This window comes from Sylvia atricapilla, chromosome 14 (assembly GCF_009819655.1).
Source record: "Sylvia atricapilla isolate bSylAtr1 chromosome 14, bSylAtr1.pri, whole genome shotgun sequence".
NCBI classification, from domain to species: Eukaryota; Metazoa; Chordata; class Aves; order Passeriformes; family Sylviidae; genus Sylvia; species Sylvia atricapilla.
In genome coordinates, this window is record NC_089153.1 from 13,211,527 (window position 1) to 13,229,924 (window position 18,398).

Sequence of the window (18,398 nt, forward strand, 5' to 3'; positions counted from 1 at the left end):
CCCGTGCCTCTGAATGATGTAGTTTACATTCTAGTTGAAGCCACTTAACTGCTACCCGACTAAACAGCACTGTTTTTTAAGGCGAAGCACGGGTGGGGATGGGTTTGGAGCGATGCTGCCTGTTGGTGCGGCCGGCGATGGCATCGCCATCCCTGGTGGGGACCGGCTCGTCCCCGGTCCCTGTGTGCCCGTGGGGCGAACTCCAGCCCCTTGGGACCACCTCGACCCTTTGGGACCATCCGCAGCCCTTAACCTTGAGCCTGATCTGCTTCTCCCAGCCCCAATCCCCGCTCCAATCATAGAGGTCCCTCCCAATTAAGGGGCTTTAAGCCAATTAACCACCCTGACTCCCCCCTCCCACCGACGGCCGGTTCGAATCCCGCTCCGGCGGCTCCCGCGCAGACACCCCGCCGTGCCGCGGCAACCTCGGAGCGCCCTTCCTAGAGAGTCATTAGCGGGGAGCCATTAGCGGAGGGTCATTAGCGGAGGGTCATTAGCGGGGAGGGGGCGGGGCCTCCTCGGGCGGTGGGCGGGGTCTCCGAGGCCACGCCCACCCCCGCGCGAGCGGAGCGGAAGTGCCGGAGTTGCCGCCCGGCGCCGCCGCCGAGCGCGGGCGAAAGTTGCGCTCCGGGAGCGCGGCGGGGGCGGCCGGAGCGCGCTGCCTCCTCACCGCCGGCTCCTCATCCCCATCCCGCCGCTCGGCCCGCTCCCGGCAGCCGCTCCGATGCGGCGGAAGCAGAAGCGGCTGCTGCAGGCGGTGGGGCTGGCGCTGGCCGCCCTGGTCTTCTTGCCCAACGTGGGGCTCTGGTCCCTGTACCGCGAGCGGCAGCTGGAGGGCGGCGGCGCGGCCGGCGGGGACGGGGCGGCCTCCGCGGGGGCAGCGGCCGGCGAGGCGCCGGTGAGTGGCGGGGCCGGGGGGGCTGAGCGGCCCCGGGTGTACCGGGGGGCCGCTGGGTGAGGGTCGGGGGGCTCCCGTGGGAGCCGCTGTCGCACGGGGCGTGTGCGGGGCTGGGCGCGACCCTTCCCCGTCACGGAGGGGCAGGAGCGGGGCGAGCAGCGGCAGCCGCCCCCAGCAGAGGAGGGGGCAAAGGAGAGAAGCCGGGGCGGGCTCCTGTGGTCCCCGGGAAGGAGCTGTTTTATGTATCCTGTGCTCGTCTTGGAGGGGAACGCCAGTACTTTCTTGGCAATTCACGAGTGCGGGGACAGGAGGGTCTCCTTGCCTTTTTTGTTTTTTTTTTTTTTTTTTTTTTTGGCTGAGCGTGGTAAGGGAATAAAGCGAGCTCTTTGCTTCTTGCGCCGAGGAGCGAGGAAGGGGAGCTCATCCCATCCGTGCACAGAAAGGAATAGCAATTCCGTTTGCCAAGGGTGTGCCTCCGAGCCATTTCTCTTTACCTGCCTTGGAAAGGTGTGGGACGCGAACATCACCTGTTACTTTCTCTGCGTCCCCGCAGGGCTTAGGGCGAGGGCTAGCGGACAGTACCTGGTGGAGCTGGAGGATTATGTCAGTGCAGTGATGCTCCTTTGGGAAAAGAGAAGCGGCGAACTCTCCCTAAGAGGCAGAAGATGCCCGCCGGATCTGTGGCCTGAGGATGTTGCAACACATGGCTGCATTCCTTTCTTGTCCCGCTGGTGTAGTAGTAAATTTAACAGCCAAACCTGTCTGTGTAGCGTGTGAGTCAGGAAGGCTGGATCACCCAAATTAGGCGTTTGGAAGCACAGTTTAGCTGCACTTACTTTTGGCTGTGTAATTGCTTTGTCCCCTTCTGGGTTTAGCTTTGTGCCATTAAGAATGATTGGGACTTGAAAGCTTGAAATGTCATTGTGTAACTATCAGTTCAGCTGCCGCTCTAAAAGGCACTGCTTGTTCAAAACCACTTAAAACTCTTAGTTGTCTAAATCTTTCCCTCCTTGGAGACTTCCTGCTGTAGCTGCACTGTAAAGGTGGAGAAACCTGCTGTGACAATTTCTGCTCTGGGGGAGAGAAGGCTCTCAAAGAGCTGTACTCAAACTGGGACTGAGCTCTTCTTTCCCCCAAGAAACGCTTTTTCAAATTCAAGCTTTTTAATGTAAGTCTGGATAAAACCGTGCTTGTGTCCCATGCTGTTGGGGAAAAGGATCAGCTGTTGCCTGTCATAAAACATAAATTTGCAGCAGATCCTCATATCTGCACAGAAGTCCTTTTGACGTGATCATTACATGCCTGGAGTTCCTGATGTTACTGCCTTATGCTTGTGTTTCTGTGGGATGCAAGGAATCTATTTTGCATGACTGGTAAAAATCAAGCCCTGCTCCATAGCTTCATGTGGCATGGTGTTAGGGCAAAATGAAGACATTTGTAAAATCATGTGTCCTCCAGGGGTAATGAGGAGAAAGTTGGTAATTATTTGTAAGAGGCTTCAAAGTGACAAGTTGGTTTTTATGGGTTTGGTCTTCAAATATTGTCCTTGTACTCTAGACTTTGGGTAGGTGTAAGGCAGGCAGTATGTCTCAGCTGATTTCTGTGTCCTTGCAGTGTTCTTGGTGTTTAGGTATCCTCAGCTGCCCGTGTTCTACACAATGCCTGCTCCATTTTTCTTTATGTCTCTGTAAAGTATGGCAGCTGTCAGTGATTTGAGATCTGCTTTTGTTTTGGTGGTGTGTGGAGCTGGGCAGGAAACGCCTGTGCAGCTCGCAGGAAAATTCGCAGTGAAACCTCTCTGCACTTCTGTAAATCAGAGTTGCTGAGTTTTGGGCTGAAGGCTTCATCTTCCAGTCTAATTAACGTGGAGTTATGGGCTGCAAGGGGTCTGTGAGTGAAGATATATTTGTGTCATATGCTTATTTTTTGAATGATTTGGCTCTGCAATGATAGCTCCAGTTACATTGAGCAAGGGAAAACATAGCCTAAAGGACAACAGGCTGTCTTGGTAAAAATAATTTCAGATGAAGCAGAATAAAAACAACTCAGATGTGATGTTGTTTTTCTGTTTAGTTGTGTGGGTTTGTTTTACTGTTGTCGTAGAGGTATCTGCCAGCTGACTGCAGAGAGTTTTTTGGGCATCCTCACAATGGTTTCAGCCTCTCTTCCTTGGTCCCGACAAGCATTCATGGGTTTTGTACTTAATAATCAACTTCCAGCTTGTAAATGAATATGCTGTTTGTCTGCTTGTTTCTGGAGCTGACTTCTTAATACAAAACCTCCAGATGATAGGAGAGAATATAATGAAAAAATATATTCAGAGCAGTCAGAAAAGATTTTCTTCTGTTTCTGGCTTTAATTTGCCTTTTTGTGCAGGCTAATCTTTGAATTGAGGACATTTCCTATGTACTTCAGAACTGAGCTTTTCAATGAAATCTCTGTCCAGGCTCATTCTTTCTCTTTAAATGGTGTCTGCTGTTTCAGTCAGTAGTTTTATCCCTCAGACTAATGGCAGGAGGGGGGAAAAGGTTTTAAGAAACAGCTGAATTAAAGCTATAGAACAATTCCTAGAACCTTGTGGCGATGCTAAAATTTTGAAGTTTGAAACCACCTCAGTCTGTGCTGCATGTTACCTTTAATAACACGGCAATATACATCACTATAGCTGATTTGGCTTTATTTAATCTTTCTAGTGCCTGAAACAAATGTGTCAGAAAATTAAGCAATCAGAAACGATGTAAATATATTCTAGGAAAAATCATTCTAAATGGTTTCTGCGGAAGTGCCAAGGCAGCTAATTGCTTCTGTATTTACATGTTCAGGGGAAACATTATGGTGGCTGAAAATAGCGTCTTGCTTTAATAAGGAGGGTGAGATTTCTGCTCTTTCCTTTTGCCTTTGGGTTTGTTCTTTTGCAGCTCTGTGGGTGCTGCTCGCTCCACAGAGGAGAAATGGAGAGAAGTCATCAAGGTCTTGGCCTCAAGGTCGTGCTGCAGCTCTCCTTAGAAAAGCTGAGGCTTTGAGTTAGTCCTCACTTAACTGCTGTGTGCTCAGAAGCGGCCTCTGTCACTCTGCACGGTGGTTTTGCAGAGGAGATGATCTGGGAAGTCCTGTTTTTCCTGGGGTGTGTAACAGGTCTGGCTGTAAATGGGGATGGTGGCGTCGTGGTACTGGAGTGTTTCTGCTGACAGCTCAGAAGCTGCTTTGACTTCATGACTGTACTGTTTGCTCCCCACTACGCCTGTCGCGGTGTGCTCACGGAATGCAGATTGACTTTTCTGTGGATTCATCTTTTTCTTTTTTTAACAACTATTCAATAAGTAAAAACATACGATCTGTGGGTGTGGGGGTAGGAAGAAGCGAAAGGAATGCAGCTATTCCTTTTGTCTCTTGGATCTCTGCTGTCTGCCTCAGAGGCTGCCTGAGCATCCTCAGCCGAAATGTTTAATTGATGTGGATGGAGCTTTGCAGCGTGTAAACCCTGCATGAGTTAGGCTGTGGGCTGGTGGTTTATGCTTGGGCTAATGCAAGTATTTATGTGGCTTCCAATGCTCTGCAGAGCTGCTGCTCTGCACTTGTGTGTTCAGGCTGGAGCTCTGCACTCTGTATGAAACCTGCTGTTCTGGGAATGTGGCATTTGAGCTCGCAGAGATACTAAGCTTCAAGGTTTTTCTTTGAATTGCTGGCTTAAAAGCACTGTAGCAAATTAGCTGCCTTTCGTGGCAGTGCGTTTTTATCTGATATGATGAATGCTTTATGGAGTCGCCCTGTAGCTTGTTGTAGCAGTAATTTGTGCTCTATAAATTAACTCGGGAGCATGATGGAAGTGTATAAATCACATCGGTGATTGTGTGGTGCCCTCTGCTGCCGGCCGGCTGGAGTGATGGGGGGTACACCCTCCTGCTGCTTCCTTGGCAAAGAGAAACCACCTGCAGATTTGGGATGGAAAAATGACTTGGGAGGATGCTGCTCTTGAAAAGTTTGGGGCGATAAACTTCGGCTTTAGTGCCATTGAGCCTAAAGTTTCCAGGCAGTGCGGCTGAAAATGCAGCCCTGGTGATGATGTGGGTGGGGAGTGATGCCGCTCTGCCTTCCAGGCTGCTGCTGGTGTCCTCCTCTGCTGTGGTTAGGGGATGGGCTTTGCTGCCCTGACCTGGGGCAGTGTGAGGTTTTGAGCAAGGTAAAAGCTAATTAGGAATAGGGGATTTGTTGTACAGCATGCTCAGTGCTGCCAGGGCTGGGGAGGGTGGAGAACAGCTTGGGAAAAGTTAGAGGAAAACCTTTGCTTTCTGCCAGGCAGATGGAGATAGGACAGCTGGCTTGCTGGACTTCACAGGCAGGTTCCTCTGGCAGGTAGGCTGCTCATGTCCTAGACCTTGCTGCTGCTCCTGTCTGGGGCCTGGCTCCTCCAGGACACTGCTGTGTTGGCAGCTGTGTTTGCCAGGCACTCGCCAGCCGCTGGAAAGGGAAACTTTGAAAAGCTTATTTTTGTAAGTATAGTGTAAAACAATTGGCATCCAAGGACTGGAGTGCAAGCGCTGCAGCTGAACAAGCCTGTTTTAATTTAAGAGTGACTGATTGAATGTGGGCTGCTCTGAAGTTTATCCCTTCAGTGCACTTGTGAAATGAGCAGGGTTTCCTGAGCTAGGTAAGCGTGTCCTGCGCTGGTGATTGGCAAATGGAGCTGAAGGTAAAATGTCTAGACCATCTCACAGCTGTGAAGCACAGAGCAAAATTTGAAAATATTTTATAAACGTTTATATAAACAGGGAAAATGTTTGTAGAGAAACTGGTGATCTTCACTGTAATGGCAGCACTGAATGAAAAAATGGGCTGTATTGTAGGTCTCCTATGCTGTGTGAAAATAAAAGGTTTATTATATTTTCTGTTCTTCATCATCAAGCAAGTCCTTCTGTTATTGGAAAAATGTTTCTGTTTCATTGTTCAAACATGCTCCATATGCAGTTAATTGCTGCAGTTGTGACCTTCGTGGAAGGAAGATTTCTACTGCAAGACTTTTTGGCTCCTGGCATCTGAACTATGCTGTAGGTCACTGGTGAAAACCATAATCATGTGGTGATATCCAGAGCTGTGTGTTTTTCCTGAAAGAATATGAATCAAGTTGCAAGAAACAACTGATATGAGAGCAACCGCAGTTATAAATTTCCTGGCAGATAACTGCCAGGTATTGGACTTTAAAGGACTGAAAAACTAACAGGAAGTTACTTATTACCAGTGAGGAGGGTCAGTGAAATTATGGCAGGAAAATGTTATCAGCCAGACTTTGTTATATAGTGCCACCTTCCACTCCCTGTTTGAATACAGGTACAGGTGTGACTAGAAAAAGAACTGCAGTTTACCTTCCTGTCACTCTGTATTTGCTTCCTCCTGGAGCCAGCTGTAACCTTGCTTACATTGTGTAGGAACAGACCCTGCCTAACTCTGAGGAAATTGTATCCAGGTGTTAAAACAAATCTGCATGCTGCTCCTGTTTGTTTGCAGCCTTTCTCTGTGCCAGGTGAAGGCAGGCAGCTGCTGGGGTGCATTCGGACTTGGTAGGAGGGATTCTGCTGTGTGCTGGAAATATCAGCAGAAGAAAAGTTGTGCTGCAGGAATTTGTTTTGATTCCCCATGAAAGCAGCCATTTCAACCTGCGAGCTTGTTCTCAGGTGGGTTTTAGTGGAGCTGTCAGTCCTGGGTTTTTATTTTTTAGGAGTGCACCTCAACTGGAGTACAGTGTGTTGAGTTCGCTGGTACTTCAGCAGGCTGTAAATGTAAAATGTAAATGTAAAAGCTGCTGTGGTATTTGCCATCAGAGGACACTCTCTTTAGTGTCCATCCTGCTTCATGCTTCCATCCTGTTAACTCTGTGCAGTAACCTGAGTTAACAGTGCCTCTGTTCAGTGTGAATAATGCACTATTCTGTGTACATTCAGGGAGACAGGTGGCTGCAGTGACTTTGTGCACAGGAAATGTTTTTATTAGTAATAGGTCCCCTCAGGTCAAGTGACCTGACTATGTGTGTAGATATTTTTTCTGGATCATGTTGTCTAGAAAACTGGAAAGGCTGAATGGATTAAAAACTGTCTGCTGTGATGGCAAGCAGACAGCAATGATTATTTTAATAGTCATTCATTTAAATACTATTTAAATGTTGCTTCAATCAGACTGAGCTAGATTGGGAATAGTTACTTTCTGTTAATTTAATTTGCTCTCTGTTCCTATTCTGAAGTCAAACCAGGAATAGCCTTTCTGCCTGACATTTGCACTTTCTTAACCTGATTTCTTGACAGAAGTATTTTGGTCAGTCCTCGTGCAGTTTGACCACTTGCATTTTCCTTCTAGGTACAGCTTGGCCTGGGATTCCTCTGCTTCTAGAGAGTTGTATAAATGACATTCTATCTTGCCTTCAAGCCCCAGTGTTTGCAGAACCAAAAGCTGTTGGTGGGGATTTTTAGCAGTTCAGGGATAGTGTGAATCTGTTTATCATGTTTCACAGACTCCTGAACAAATTCTGGTGCCTGAGTCACTTTTTAGAGTGTAATAGTGTGATGCTTAATTTCCAAATCCAGCAATAATAGCCCCCACTTTCTAATTTTAAAAAATCATGTTCTGCTTTCAGACTGCCTTTTGTCTTGGTGGTGGTGATGGTGGAAAAACTTTCATATTCTCTGTTATCTCTTGAAGAGTCTGCTTGTGGTTTTCCCTTCAGGTCATGACTTCTTACAACTCAGGAAACCAGTAAGAGGTCCACATAAGGCTGTCCTCTCAGCAGCAATGATATCTTTTCTATCAGTGTAACCAACACCCGTGGTGGTATTTCCTGCATTTGTGTTATCCTGCATGGGTGATGGATAGGCAACAAGGAATGGAGTGTTTATCTACACAGCTTTGTTAAGAATATAAGTAGTAGTGGATATCAAATTATGGCTGACTTGTCAAGCTCTGCCTCTTTTGTTAGATTTACAGGGTCTGGCAAACGATTGGAGAAAGCTACAGATCAGTAAATCAATACCAGCACAAAGAGTTGCCAGGCAGCCCTCCTTTTCAAATGCCGGGGTAGAAGAGTAACTTCTACTGTGTCTGAGGTCTGCTGGCAGCTCTGCACCCCCTAAAGTACAAGAAATGGGTTGTGTGACATTTCTCCTTATTGTTCCTTGTATAAACTTGATAAAGCTTTAACTTGCAGCTTCAAAGAAGGGAGGTCTACCATTTTTTGGTCCTTAAGTTTGCTTTTTCTTTCTAAATAATTACCTCTCTTCTCTGCCCTTCTGCAGTTCTTCCATTTTCTCTAATCTTAGCTCTGGGTTATAAGAGAGCTCCCTGGAGCACAGATCTATAATTAAGGCTTTTAAACCACACTTGGAGCGGAGCATCAGCGGCGCTCTGGTGCAACCAATATCCAAGGGAGAAACTTGCTTCAGTGGCAACGTTGTTGATTTTATTACACCCAAAGTCTCTCCTACCCCACTCACAGAGTTTCCTCTGATGCTGCTTCATGCCTTCCCACTTTGCTAAGTTGTATTTCTAAAGCTGATGACCATTAATGGCACATTTTTTTGTAGCTCACAAGAATAAAAAGGTTTTATTTAGTCCACCTGTCATTTTCTGGAAACACAGGCTGCCAGCTACTGCAAATCATGTCCCTCACGAGTACATTCAGAGAACTTAAGAGTTTAAAATGGAAACCCTGTTTTAAGCAAGCTCGTGTAACTCATGTGGATATTTTGATTCTTTCCTTGGCCAGAAATAGAAAGCAAAGGAAGGGAAGGAGGATGGAGTCCAGGAAGGCTTGACTGTGTTGTGCTGCCCAGCTTGGTGGAGAAGCTCACTCTTAATATCACCAAATAATGACTGTGTCTTCCAGTCTTAACTTCTGATTAATTTTTCAGCTTTAACAGTTTTTTCCTTTGCAATTAGGGCGCACAGCAGAAAGCAGCTTCTAAAAACTGACTTTCAAAACAGCGAATCCTTCCCTGTTAGGCTGAGAATTGCTTCTGCCCAGAGGTAACTTAATTCCTGATCAAAGCATCTCCCCTCGCCACTAATGTGTGTTTCTCCTGTGTATAATGTGTGTTTCTCCTGTGTATAATGTGTGTTTCTCCTGCGTATAATGTGTGTTTCTCATGTGTGTGCCTTGTGTAGCTGATCTCGCAGTGACCTGACACCTTTCCCTGATGTAGCTCTCAAAGAGAGAACTTGTCCTGTTCTTTGTGGTTGCAGATCACAAGGTGACTGCTGAAGTAAGACTTCCAAAAGGCACATCAGAATATTTTCTTTTAAGACACAGAAAATGCAGCTGTTACCTGAAATAATGACCAGCAAAGGGGTTAAATTTCAGACAAAAAGAACGCGTGTCTTAAACTTGGATGCCTGTAAATGAAGCCTGTCTTCCTGCTGTAGAGCTATTTGGTCATAAAAATAAAAGATTCGCAGAATAATAGTAAATCAGTCTGTCTCCTGCAAGAATTTTAATTTTCTGGATGCATGAGATGTTCTTGTTTGAATACTCTCCCTTTTTAAAAATCTGATTAGATTGGCGTTTTGTCTTTGTTAGTCAAGGTCTTGTGATGTTTTGGGACTTTACCAGATCTTGTCTGTACACACTGTCAGCTGTCCCTCCTCCACACAGAGCTGCCTCACTTACTTCAGCCCTCCTGAACAACTGGGGTTTTTTTACAAGCTTAAGTTGCTATGAAAAGTTCTGCTCTGCTTGATCCCTAAAGCCTGAAATCCTTTGCTTGCAGCTATGTGTGCAAGCTGAGGTGACTTTTCAAAGGAGAGTCATTTTGTTCTCTGCTTATGATTATTCAGAAGATCTAATATTTAAAAGCCCCTAGTAGCCAGTCTTGTTTGTGCCTCAGTGGAAGATCACATAGGCTTGTTTTTCTGTCTGTTGCCTTTACTTGTGTTCAGATTCATTTGGGAGGTTACTTTTACCTGGTTGATCGCACTAGCAAGAAAACAATTTTTCTCCATGATGGCCAAGAACTGGGTTTGTTCGGTTTTTGTTTTTTTTTTTTTTTTTTCTTGAGGTTCCCTAACGTTTTCCAACCTTCAGATGAAGTCCAAAGGAGAAATGTTCACAGGGACTACTAAGCATGAGCTGTTTCTTAATAAATAAAACAGGTGAAACAGAGTTTGAGTGTTCTTAACACTTAGACTAAAGTTTTTCAAAGATGTCTTAGAGTATGATGTTCCTTTGAAAAATAAGAGTCTTACTGACTTTGATCTAGGCTATGGTATAAAAATAACCACAACCAGGACTGGCATCCCATAAGATTTTTTTGGTTTGTTTTCTGGGGGGTTTTATAATATTTTTAAAAGAGTAAGCAGCTCCTTCACTTCTGCTCAGACTGACTTTAATCTTAACTCTGCTTCCTTGGAAGTGGCTCTCTTTAGAGACTGTAATTTCAGCTCAGATAAATACAAGCAAAATATATTCCATCACTGAAGGAAATCAGAACCCCAAAAACTAGATAAATACAGACAAAATGATGTTGTAAAAGGCTTTCATTGGGCAAGTAAGTAATTTTCTATAACATTACAGAAGGTCACTTAAATTTAGCCTGTCAGTCCATGTTAGCCACTGTGTAACAGGCTTATTCAGGATCTCAAAAAGAAGTGAACCCTGTGATTATCTTCTGTCTTCTCATTTATCTCCCATGTGGCTGTTGCCAGTGTTTTATGTGATAAGTAAGAAGGAATAACTCTTTTCTTCCACTCCTGTGCATGTTGGTTTTGCTGATCCACCAAATACAATCGTGGCTGCCACTTCCCTTTGATTCTCAGGCTGTGGCTTACTGTGTCAGAAATACTTGAAACTCCTATGGATATCTTGCTACTGCATGCTGCCTAATTTTTGTGTGTGTGTCTGTTTTGGAAACTGATTCAAGGTACTAATTTAGCCTAGGGAAAAAAATTCTCCCTTCAGAAAACCAGCATCTGCTCACAGGTCTTATTCTCAGCAGTGGAGAAATTATATTGGTACAGTTAAAGTGTTTGGAGTGAGATTTCTCAAGATTATTTTGCTTGCTTGGTATGGAGGGCATGGAAGTGAACTGCAAAAATATCTGCAAAGTATTGGAAGACCTGGGATTTTGCTGTAGAACCTGGAAGAATTGTATCTGGTTATGTGTGTGGATACCAGAGAACTATCCAGGTTGTCACTGGTGCTGTTGCAGCTGATTTTTTGGAAATGTGATTCTTGACCCATTGTGCCCCAGATTGTTTCTGGTCTTCAGATGTGAATTGTGTGCTCTGCTAATGAGGATGTGGGACATGGCAAAAAGTCTTACCTGCAATGTGTGAAGGTCCTACTTGTGTTGTCCTTGGTTTTGACTGCTGCAGAGAATCTCTGTATAAAAGATAACAAGCTTTCATTCATTGTACTGCCATATTTTCTGCAAATAGGAACTTAGGCCTTCTGATTACAGAAAAAAGAGTCCTTGGTAAAGCAATTGCAAGCTAAGAGGAAAGTGTCTCGAACCTCAATCTGTGCCAACATCCTTTTCCATGCACCTTGGCCAAAGCTGTTATCAGCACAAACTAACACTGGTCATTCTGGGTGAAAGGCCTAAGCTGTGGAAACAGCTGATGGTTCCTGGCTTTTCAAGTGCTGATATTTTTATAGTAAGAGGCTGCTCCTGGTAGAAATGCATCTGAGAAGCTGTGAATTGTCATGAATACGTGAGCAGAGAGCACTGGCATTGCTGATAAATTAGCTGGGAATTGTCAGTTGTGTAGAAGAACTCAAATATTGGCTTAACCTGAAAATGTGAAATTAAATAGAAAAGAACAGATTTTCTCTCTGGATACTTGAAAACAATAACAAGTCATGTGAAAACTTGTTTTAGAAATTATTTCTAGAGGGTATGAGTTTTCAAGCCTAATGCAGTGAAGTCTATTTTTACAGTCCTTGAAAACAAAACCTGACAGACCATATTTGCCAGCACTTATATTGCTCTGGTGACAGTGCTTCTTTTTCGAGCATGCCAGAGGAAATACTCTGTGCTGGAGCATATGTCAGTGATTAGTGGGACCAGTGCTGCAGGATGAAGTGGAAGAAATATGGCTGTGTGGAGAAAAAGCTGAATGGACAGAACGTGAGAAATGTAGCGGTTTATGGGTCAGGTTTGGGCTAGGAATGGAAAATGGTTATTTTTAGGGATATCTGTACATAGCTGACATGCTGTCCTCCAAATAATTGAGGTTTAACTGGGAGGATGACTGCTGCCTTTCTCTGCGTGTTCCCCTTAATTTCTTCTTCATGTAGAAAACTGTTTTCCCTTTGAATCGATCGCTGTTGGTATTATGCAGGTGTTGCACAATGCAGGTATTTGTGTGCTGAGGGAGAACCTCAGGAAGTGAGAGACTTTGGTACCCAGCCCTTTTTGTGGATGATTTAAGGGCTGAGCAGTGAATGATCCTCAGAAAACAGACCTGACATCCTGGGTCCGGAATTCTTGCCAGTCAAGCCCATGAGGTGTGTGCTCTTGTTTGGGCTCAGGGTGGCATTTTGTCACCTCTTTCTGCCCCCAGAGCCATCCTTGGCATCGACCACCTTGTGAAGGTTGCAGAGCTCTCAACTTCTGCAGGAGCCATGTGGGACTCTGGGTATTTGTGTTCAAGGTTCTGGGGTGGAGGGATGAGGAGGAGGATGGAGCCCTGCTGCCCTTCACACAGATCACTGACAGCTTTTACTCAAGCACTGCAGTGCAGTAGCTACAGCTCTCAGTTGACACTGCCTCTCTGCTTTGACCATGCAGAATAACAAATATCTGTGTTCTTTGCAGGCACCAGAGTGTGCAAACAGGTTCAAGTGATTCATTGGCAGTATTGAGGCACCACTGTACGTAAGCCGTGTACCAAAACCTGGAGGAATCAGGTGAAAAGCCTGTCACACCTTGTTGTTTTAATGTCATCCTGAAAGTGCCCACAGACCCCACTGTGGGAACACACAGAGCTGGAAGTTGAGCTGCAAGATGCACAGCCTTGTGATTTTCAAGTTTCTTGTATATTTAGCCCTTGACATCATAGGTTAGTCATCAGTCAAGTGCTGTAAAAATATTCTGCTGCCTCTCCCTGTTTTTCATATCTTGTCACTTATGTTGGAGTGCTCCAAATTTTTTGCTATTCAACATAAATGGGAACAAAATGAAAATGTCCTCTTTGCTTTATGACAATTGAAGGCTGTACTTGAACTTTGCTGGTATTTGTTTATGAAAGCTGCTTGTTTTCCCCTCTGAAATGTTTTTGTCAGAGCAGCTCAATACAACTTGTGTTAGGGAAAGTCAGAGGAGGTTAGAGAATCCCTGAAAACTAGGAAAAGGATAGATTAGACTGCTACATAGAGTTACCCAGCTGGTATCAAAATTAAACTGCTGCTGCAAAGTAGATATTTGGCTATTAATATTCAAAGAAATAATGCAAGAAGCCAAGTAATATTCAGTGAAATGCAAGTTATAAAATAACTGTCTTGAGCTCACTACACTTGTGATTTACCTGACCTTTTTTTGCAGTTTTCCCTCATATTTAAGTGTTTTTAAAGCTATTTTAGGTCTGGTTTTTCCTACCCTGTAAAGTTCTTGCTTTTGAATAACTCTTGAGATAATTGGAAAAACAGAAATAAATTATTTGGGTCCTTTAGGGAAAAGTGAAAGCTTCATGAGATTTGATTTGTATTTCTGTAGCACACAGGAGGCCTAGCCAGAAGTCTGCAAGGAGAAAGTAAAACACCTAAAGGCAGACTGCTTCCCATAAAGTAACCCAAACTGAAAGTATATATTTATTTTCCTTCCCTAAAGTTGCTCTATAGAAAATATCTTAAAAATTGGGTTGCTTGCTAGTATTTGTACCAAAAAAGGAGCTTCTCAGCAATGCAATAATTAGATTTCATATTGTGTCACCAGTACTGCATGGATTTCTGAAAGGGACATCTGGGTTTGCACTGGTGACTGAATCCAGTGTTTAAAGATCTTGGTGTTTTCAGCCTGGTATGTGATGTCTCTCAGTTCTGTAATTGCTTCATACTTGAATCTGCTGGCTCAGGCATGAGGCTTACGGATCCAGTTTCCTCTTCCTTAGTTTGTCAGAGCTGTGAAAGGAGCTGGCTTTGAAACCTTGATTGTAGTTAATCTTTTTGTTTTTGGACAACTGTGAAGGATCTAAACATTTAAGAGGAGCACCAGCTTACCTCATTTGGGAATCACAGCTTCACAGTGACAGTGTGCCTTCAGCAAAATGTTTCCAAGCTCGTGGAAGTTGGATCCATGTGTAATGGATTCGTGTTGTGTCTGTCTGGGGTTTTTTGTCTTCTGCTGCAGGATGTTGAGAGAGAGCTGTGGCTCTTGGTGAAGTGTTGTGATGTTGCTGTGGACTTGATCATCTGCAGTGATCTCTGCTCAGGAGGTGGAAGAGAATACCAAAGTAAATCTCCTTCCATTCTGCTTAGGAACTTTGCCAGCTTAACACAAATGAGTTTGGGCTTGTGCTCAGTGCTGCTGGATTATGCAGTTAGGATTCTGTTCTGGCTTCCTAAACAAGAGCAGCGTGTGCTCTCTTCACATCACCATTCAGCGTGTGTGCAGCCTGCTCTGGTTCTGTGCTGTGTGCAGTCAGCAAGAAGGGTCAGGATTTAAATAATGAGATCAGATCATGCACCTGGATCTTGTTTGAAATCATAGAGTGCAAAGCTTCTAAAGCCTCTGAAACCTCTCGGCGGCTCCTTAGAAGAGGAGACTGGTTGGCAGACAAGACCCTGAAAACTTGATTGGTTATAGTGTGCTCTTAAAATTTAATGAAATGTAATCCAAGGTTTTAATTGCATGTCTGGGTTTATGCATTTAATGTTGACTTTAGCAATTCTGCTTAGTACCTAATGAGGCCGAACTCTTTGTTTAACAGTGAACCTCCTCCAAAAGATCTTAAGATTAAGAAATACTTGATAAGGCAAGGAGGGGGAGAGAGCAGTTGCAAAGATATCAAGTTTCTTGAAGCTCCTGGAGTTTTAAGTGTCCTTTGTGGTTCACAGTAGTCTTGTCTTCAGTTTGCTATGAAAATTTCCTCTTTACTGGTCTGTGGAATGGCTTGGGTGATCCATGGCGAGTGTGTAAGAGATTTCTGTGATCTGCAGCCACAACAGTGGAGGCATCAAACAGGCTCTTTAGCAAGCATCCTGCAGAACAGCTCTCCAGAGGGATTTAGAAACATCCATTTCCTCATCTGCTCCGCAGGCAGTATCCTAATCCCAAACCCAGCAGACAGAGTGGGCTGCAATGGGCAAACCCTTGGCACTAACCCTAGGAAAGCTGATGGGCTGTGTGCTAGAAGCTGGCATCTGGTGAATCTGACACAGTGCTTGGCAGAACTCTTAATCTGTGTTAATAGAATTGCCTGAGTGGCCTTAGGTTTTTCAGCAAGATGTTTCATGTCTGTGGGGTTGAATGTTTGCTCCTAAGGCTCCCACCAGCCCCAAGGTGGGAACTGCGTTCTGGCTCAGCAGGTCAGTGTGCAGCTGATGCAGAAGGTGGTTGCCCTAAAGCAGCGCTCCGAGGTGATTGTGTGTCCTCTCTCTGACTTTCATGTGTCAGAATAGCTCTGGTTTCTCTCCTGGTTTGCAGCTTGAAAGGAAATGTCTGTTTTGTGTATGTATAACACACAAACATTTTTGTGTGTATAACAAACTGTAAACACTGAAGTGTTTCGGTATCTGACAGTGTAAGGCACCATCCAGAAACAGGGGCATTGGTTGGCTGGGCAGCTTTCAGAAAGAGAAAGGGATCTCTGATGTAGGTTTGCTGCTCCATCTATTTCTGTCATTTCTATTGCTAGAAGGGGACTGGCTGTACTTCAGAAAGGGTTGAAAGAAGTTACAAAACAGCACCCAGCAGGGTATAATCTCCTCCAAATAAGTACTTGATAAGGCATTTCAAGACATAAGCCTTCTTTAAAGAGTAAAGGAAAGTTCATTGGTATCCAGACAAAGACCCTGTGGCCATCTGGACTTGACTGACTGTTGTCTGCTCTTGCTGGTGGGTGAGGAAGTGCTGTCTGAGCTGTGGATATAAGGTGCTATGCAACATTTAAGCTCCCTTGACCTAATTCACTTGCTTTTTTGCTGGAGCAAGGATTAGCAGTGGCTTGCTGGCGCAAAAGTAAGCAGCAGTTAATTCTTGTAAGTCAAGTCCTGTATGACTGTGATTTGGGTAATGCCATCTTTGTGGAAAAAACAGGGCAAACTCCTCAAATGAAGTGATAAAAGAGCGGCAGGGGCCATCCTGGAGGCAAATACTGACACTGCAGATAAGTTGTGTGCTGAGGTTTGGATGATGCTGACTGCTGCTTTCCCTTTCTAAGTCATGACTGATCTCAGCTCAGCCAAAACAGGCTTCCTTGGAGGCCTTAACACATTCCACAGGATTCCAGATTGTTCTGAAAATGCTTTCTAAATGCTCGCTTAATTAAAGATTTCTCTAAGTCAGAATTAAGTTATTAAAATGTTCCAGGCATTTTCTAGAAGTCTTTTGGAAGCTGGCTGTACATTCCTTTCAAAGTTGATCTACTGCCTGCTAGAGTTACAAAGTAATATTGTGCTGCTTGTGGGTTACAGATAAGTTCAAATAAACAAACGATTAAGGGGTTTTTGCTGCAGTTTGCCTTTTTGTGAACTGACACTGCTATTGAGTCACTCTTTAGGATTTTGGGGATTGTGTAGTTGTGGTTCTTTAGCAGTGATGGAAACAAATGTTTCATGTGCCTAGGAGGGCACTTCCAAAATCCCTGGGTATGTCAGAGCATAAGGTAGTGCTGCATAAGGACTAAGCCATCTAAAATGCTTTTGTTTTGTTTTGCAGAACCTCTGTCTGCTTCTAAAAGACTGGGTGATCGTAGATGGTAGATTTTGAATCACACAGAAAAATTGCACTGTGTGGCAAGTTTGTCCACCCGGCTGTGGTGCTGCAAGTATTCAGTGTGCTGCTGAGGTGATCTGGAGGTGACAAGTGGCAAAGAAAGAGAAGTTGTGCTGTCCTGGGTCTGTCCTTGCCACGCTCTGTGAGAAGAGATGGTTCTCTGCCACCAAAACAGTGGTTAGAGCCTCAAAGCCAAACCTGACTTCAGATATATGCACTGTCAGGGGTCGAGTGCTGTTGTTTTGGGGTTTAATTAGGCTTTTAGTGTTTGAAAGGCACACTGCAAACAGAAATACTGTGTGTATCAAACTGAAAAGGCTGTGTGTTGGAGGGAAGTGGATTTCTGTAGCAGTAAAGTGGAGTTCTTAGCTTAAAATACATGTTTGTGAGAGAGCTCTGGTTCTGCTTCCTTTGCAAATCCAAGTTCTGCACAGATTATGTCCTTACATTTTGCAGGTAGTTTGGAGGAGCTTCAGTGGAGTTGTCACCTTTTCCTGGCTGGTGTAGTTACCTTCTGCAGGAAGATGATAATCAGTGTCCCCTTGACTCAGCCAGTGTTAGGAAACCTTGCCTGCTGGTTCCAAGATAAAGTCAGTGTACAGGTGTCTTCCTGAGCTTGCAGTTGGCTTTGGCATTTTGCTGCTCAGCTTTATGAAGTTGCAAAAGGTTTTTTTAAAAAAAAATTAAATCAGAACCTTGTCAGTTTATATTGCTTCTGCTGGGACCCATGAGCAGCTGTGAAAGAGCTGATAAAGTTGATGTTCCAATTCTGACTAGAATTTGGAAGAGCATTTCAGGTTAGAACTTGGCCTGAAAACAAATGTGTGGTTATAGAGAGCACTGTTGTCATGTACGTCATCTTTTACAGTAAGTGAAATGTTAATTGTTCTCTGTTTGCTCTGCAGTCTTCTGGTGTATCAAAAGCTGTGCAATTTTCTTTCCTTATTAAAAGTTCAGCAGTGGGAATGGATGACTGTGTCCATATTTGCTGGGCAATTACTGTTAAGAAATGAGAGAGCCTGCTGAGGAATCAGTCAGCAAAAGCATTACTGGGAAACTGCACCTATGGAGCGCATGGAAGCAGAAGACAAACCTTTAAGTGTCTTTTGTGTTCTAAAAGAAGAATGAGAGGCAGCTCTTACAAACTTTGCACTGAGATCAGAGTCTAAGCAGTGAAGGCAGTGAGTGCATTAATCTGTGGCACTGAGAAAAATGTTTCTTTTCCTAAGATAACAAAGTTTGACAGGGCTGTTTATCTCCCTTAAGTTTCCCAGGAGGTATGAACACAAAATAGGTTGTGCTCAGCCTCTTCTATCACTGTGCTAGGTAATTCCTTTGTTAAACATCTTACCCAGAGAGGTCAGGTTTTTAGCACAAGCCTTGCCTGCTCTGTTTTTGAGAGTGTTTTGCAGCTGTGCCTGGTTTGTGAGAGGTGTTTTCTCCAGAGCAGCAGAGGTAAAAGGAAGTTTAGAGCTGCTTGTCTTTAAAAGCCAAGGCAGCATCGCTGCTCTGTGAACAGTTGCTGCTCTCTGACCCACAAAAATCACAATTATTGAGAAGATGGAGTTTTTGGGGAAGGCTTACATAGT

The 18,398-nt window shown here is 44.5% G+C and overlaps 1 protein-coding gene across 1 annotated transcript in view; it reads left to right on the forward strand.

Moving 5' to 3' along the window:
- Positions 1-613: 613 nt before the first annotated feature.
- GALNT10 (polypeptide N-acetylgalactosaminyltransferase 10) overlaps positions 614-18,398 on the forward strand; it is an 81,702-nt gene continuing 63,917 nt past the window's right edge. The window contains exon 1 of the mRNA XM_066329216.1: positions 614-898. Within this exon, the coding sequence (XP_066185313.1) occupies positions 725-898 (174 nt within the window). The 5' untranslated portion in view covers positions 614-724. The remainder of the gene's footprint in view (positions 899-18,398) is intronic.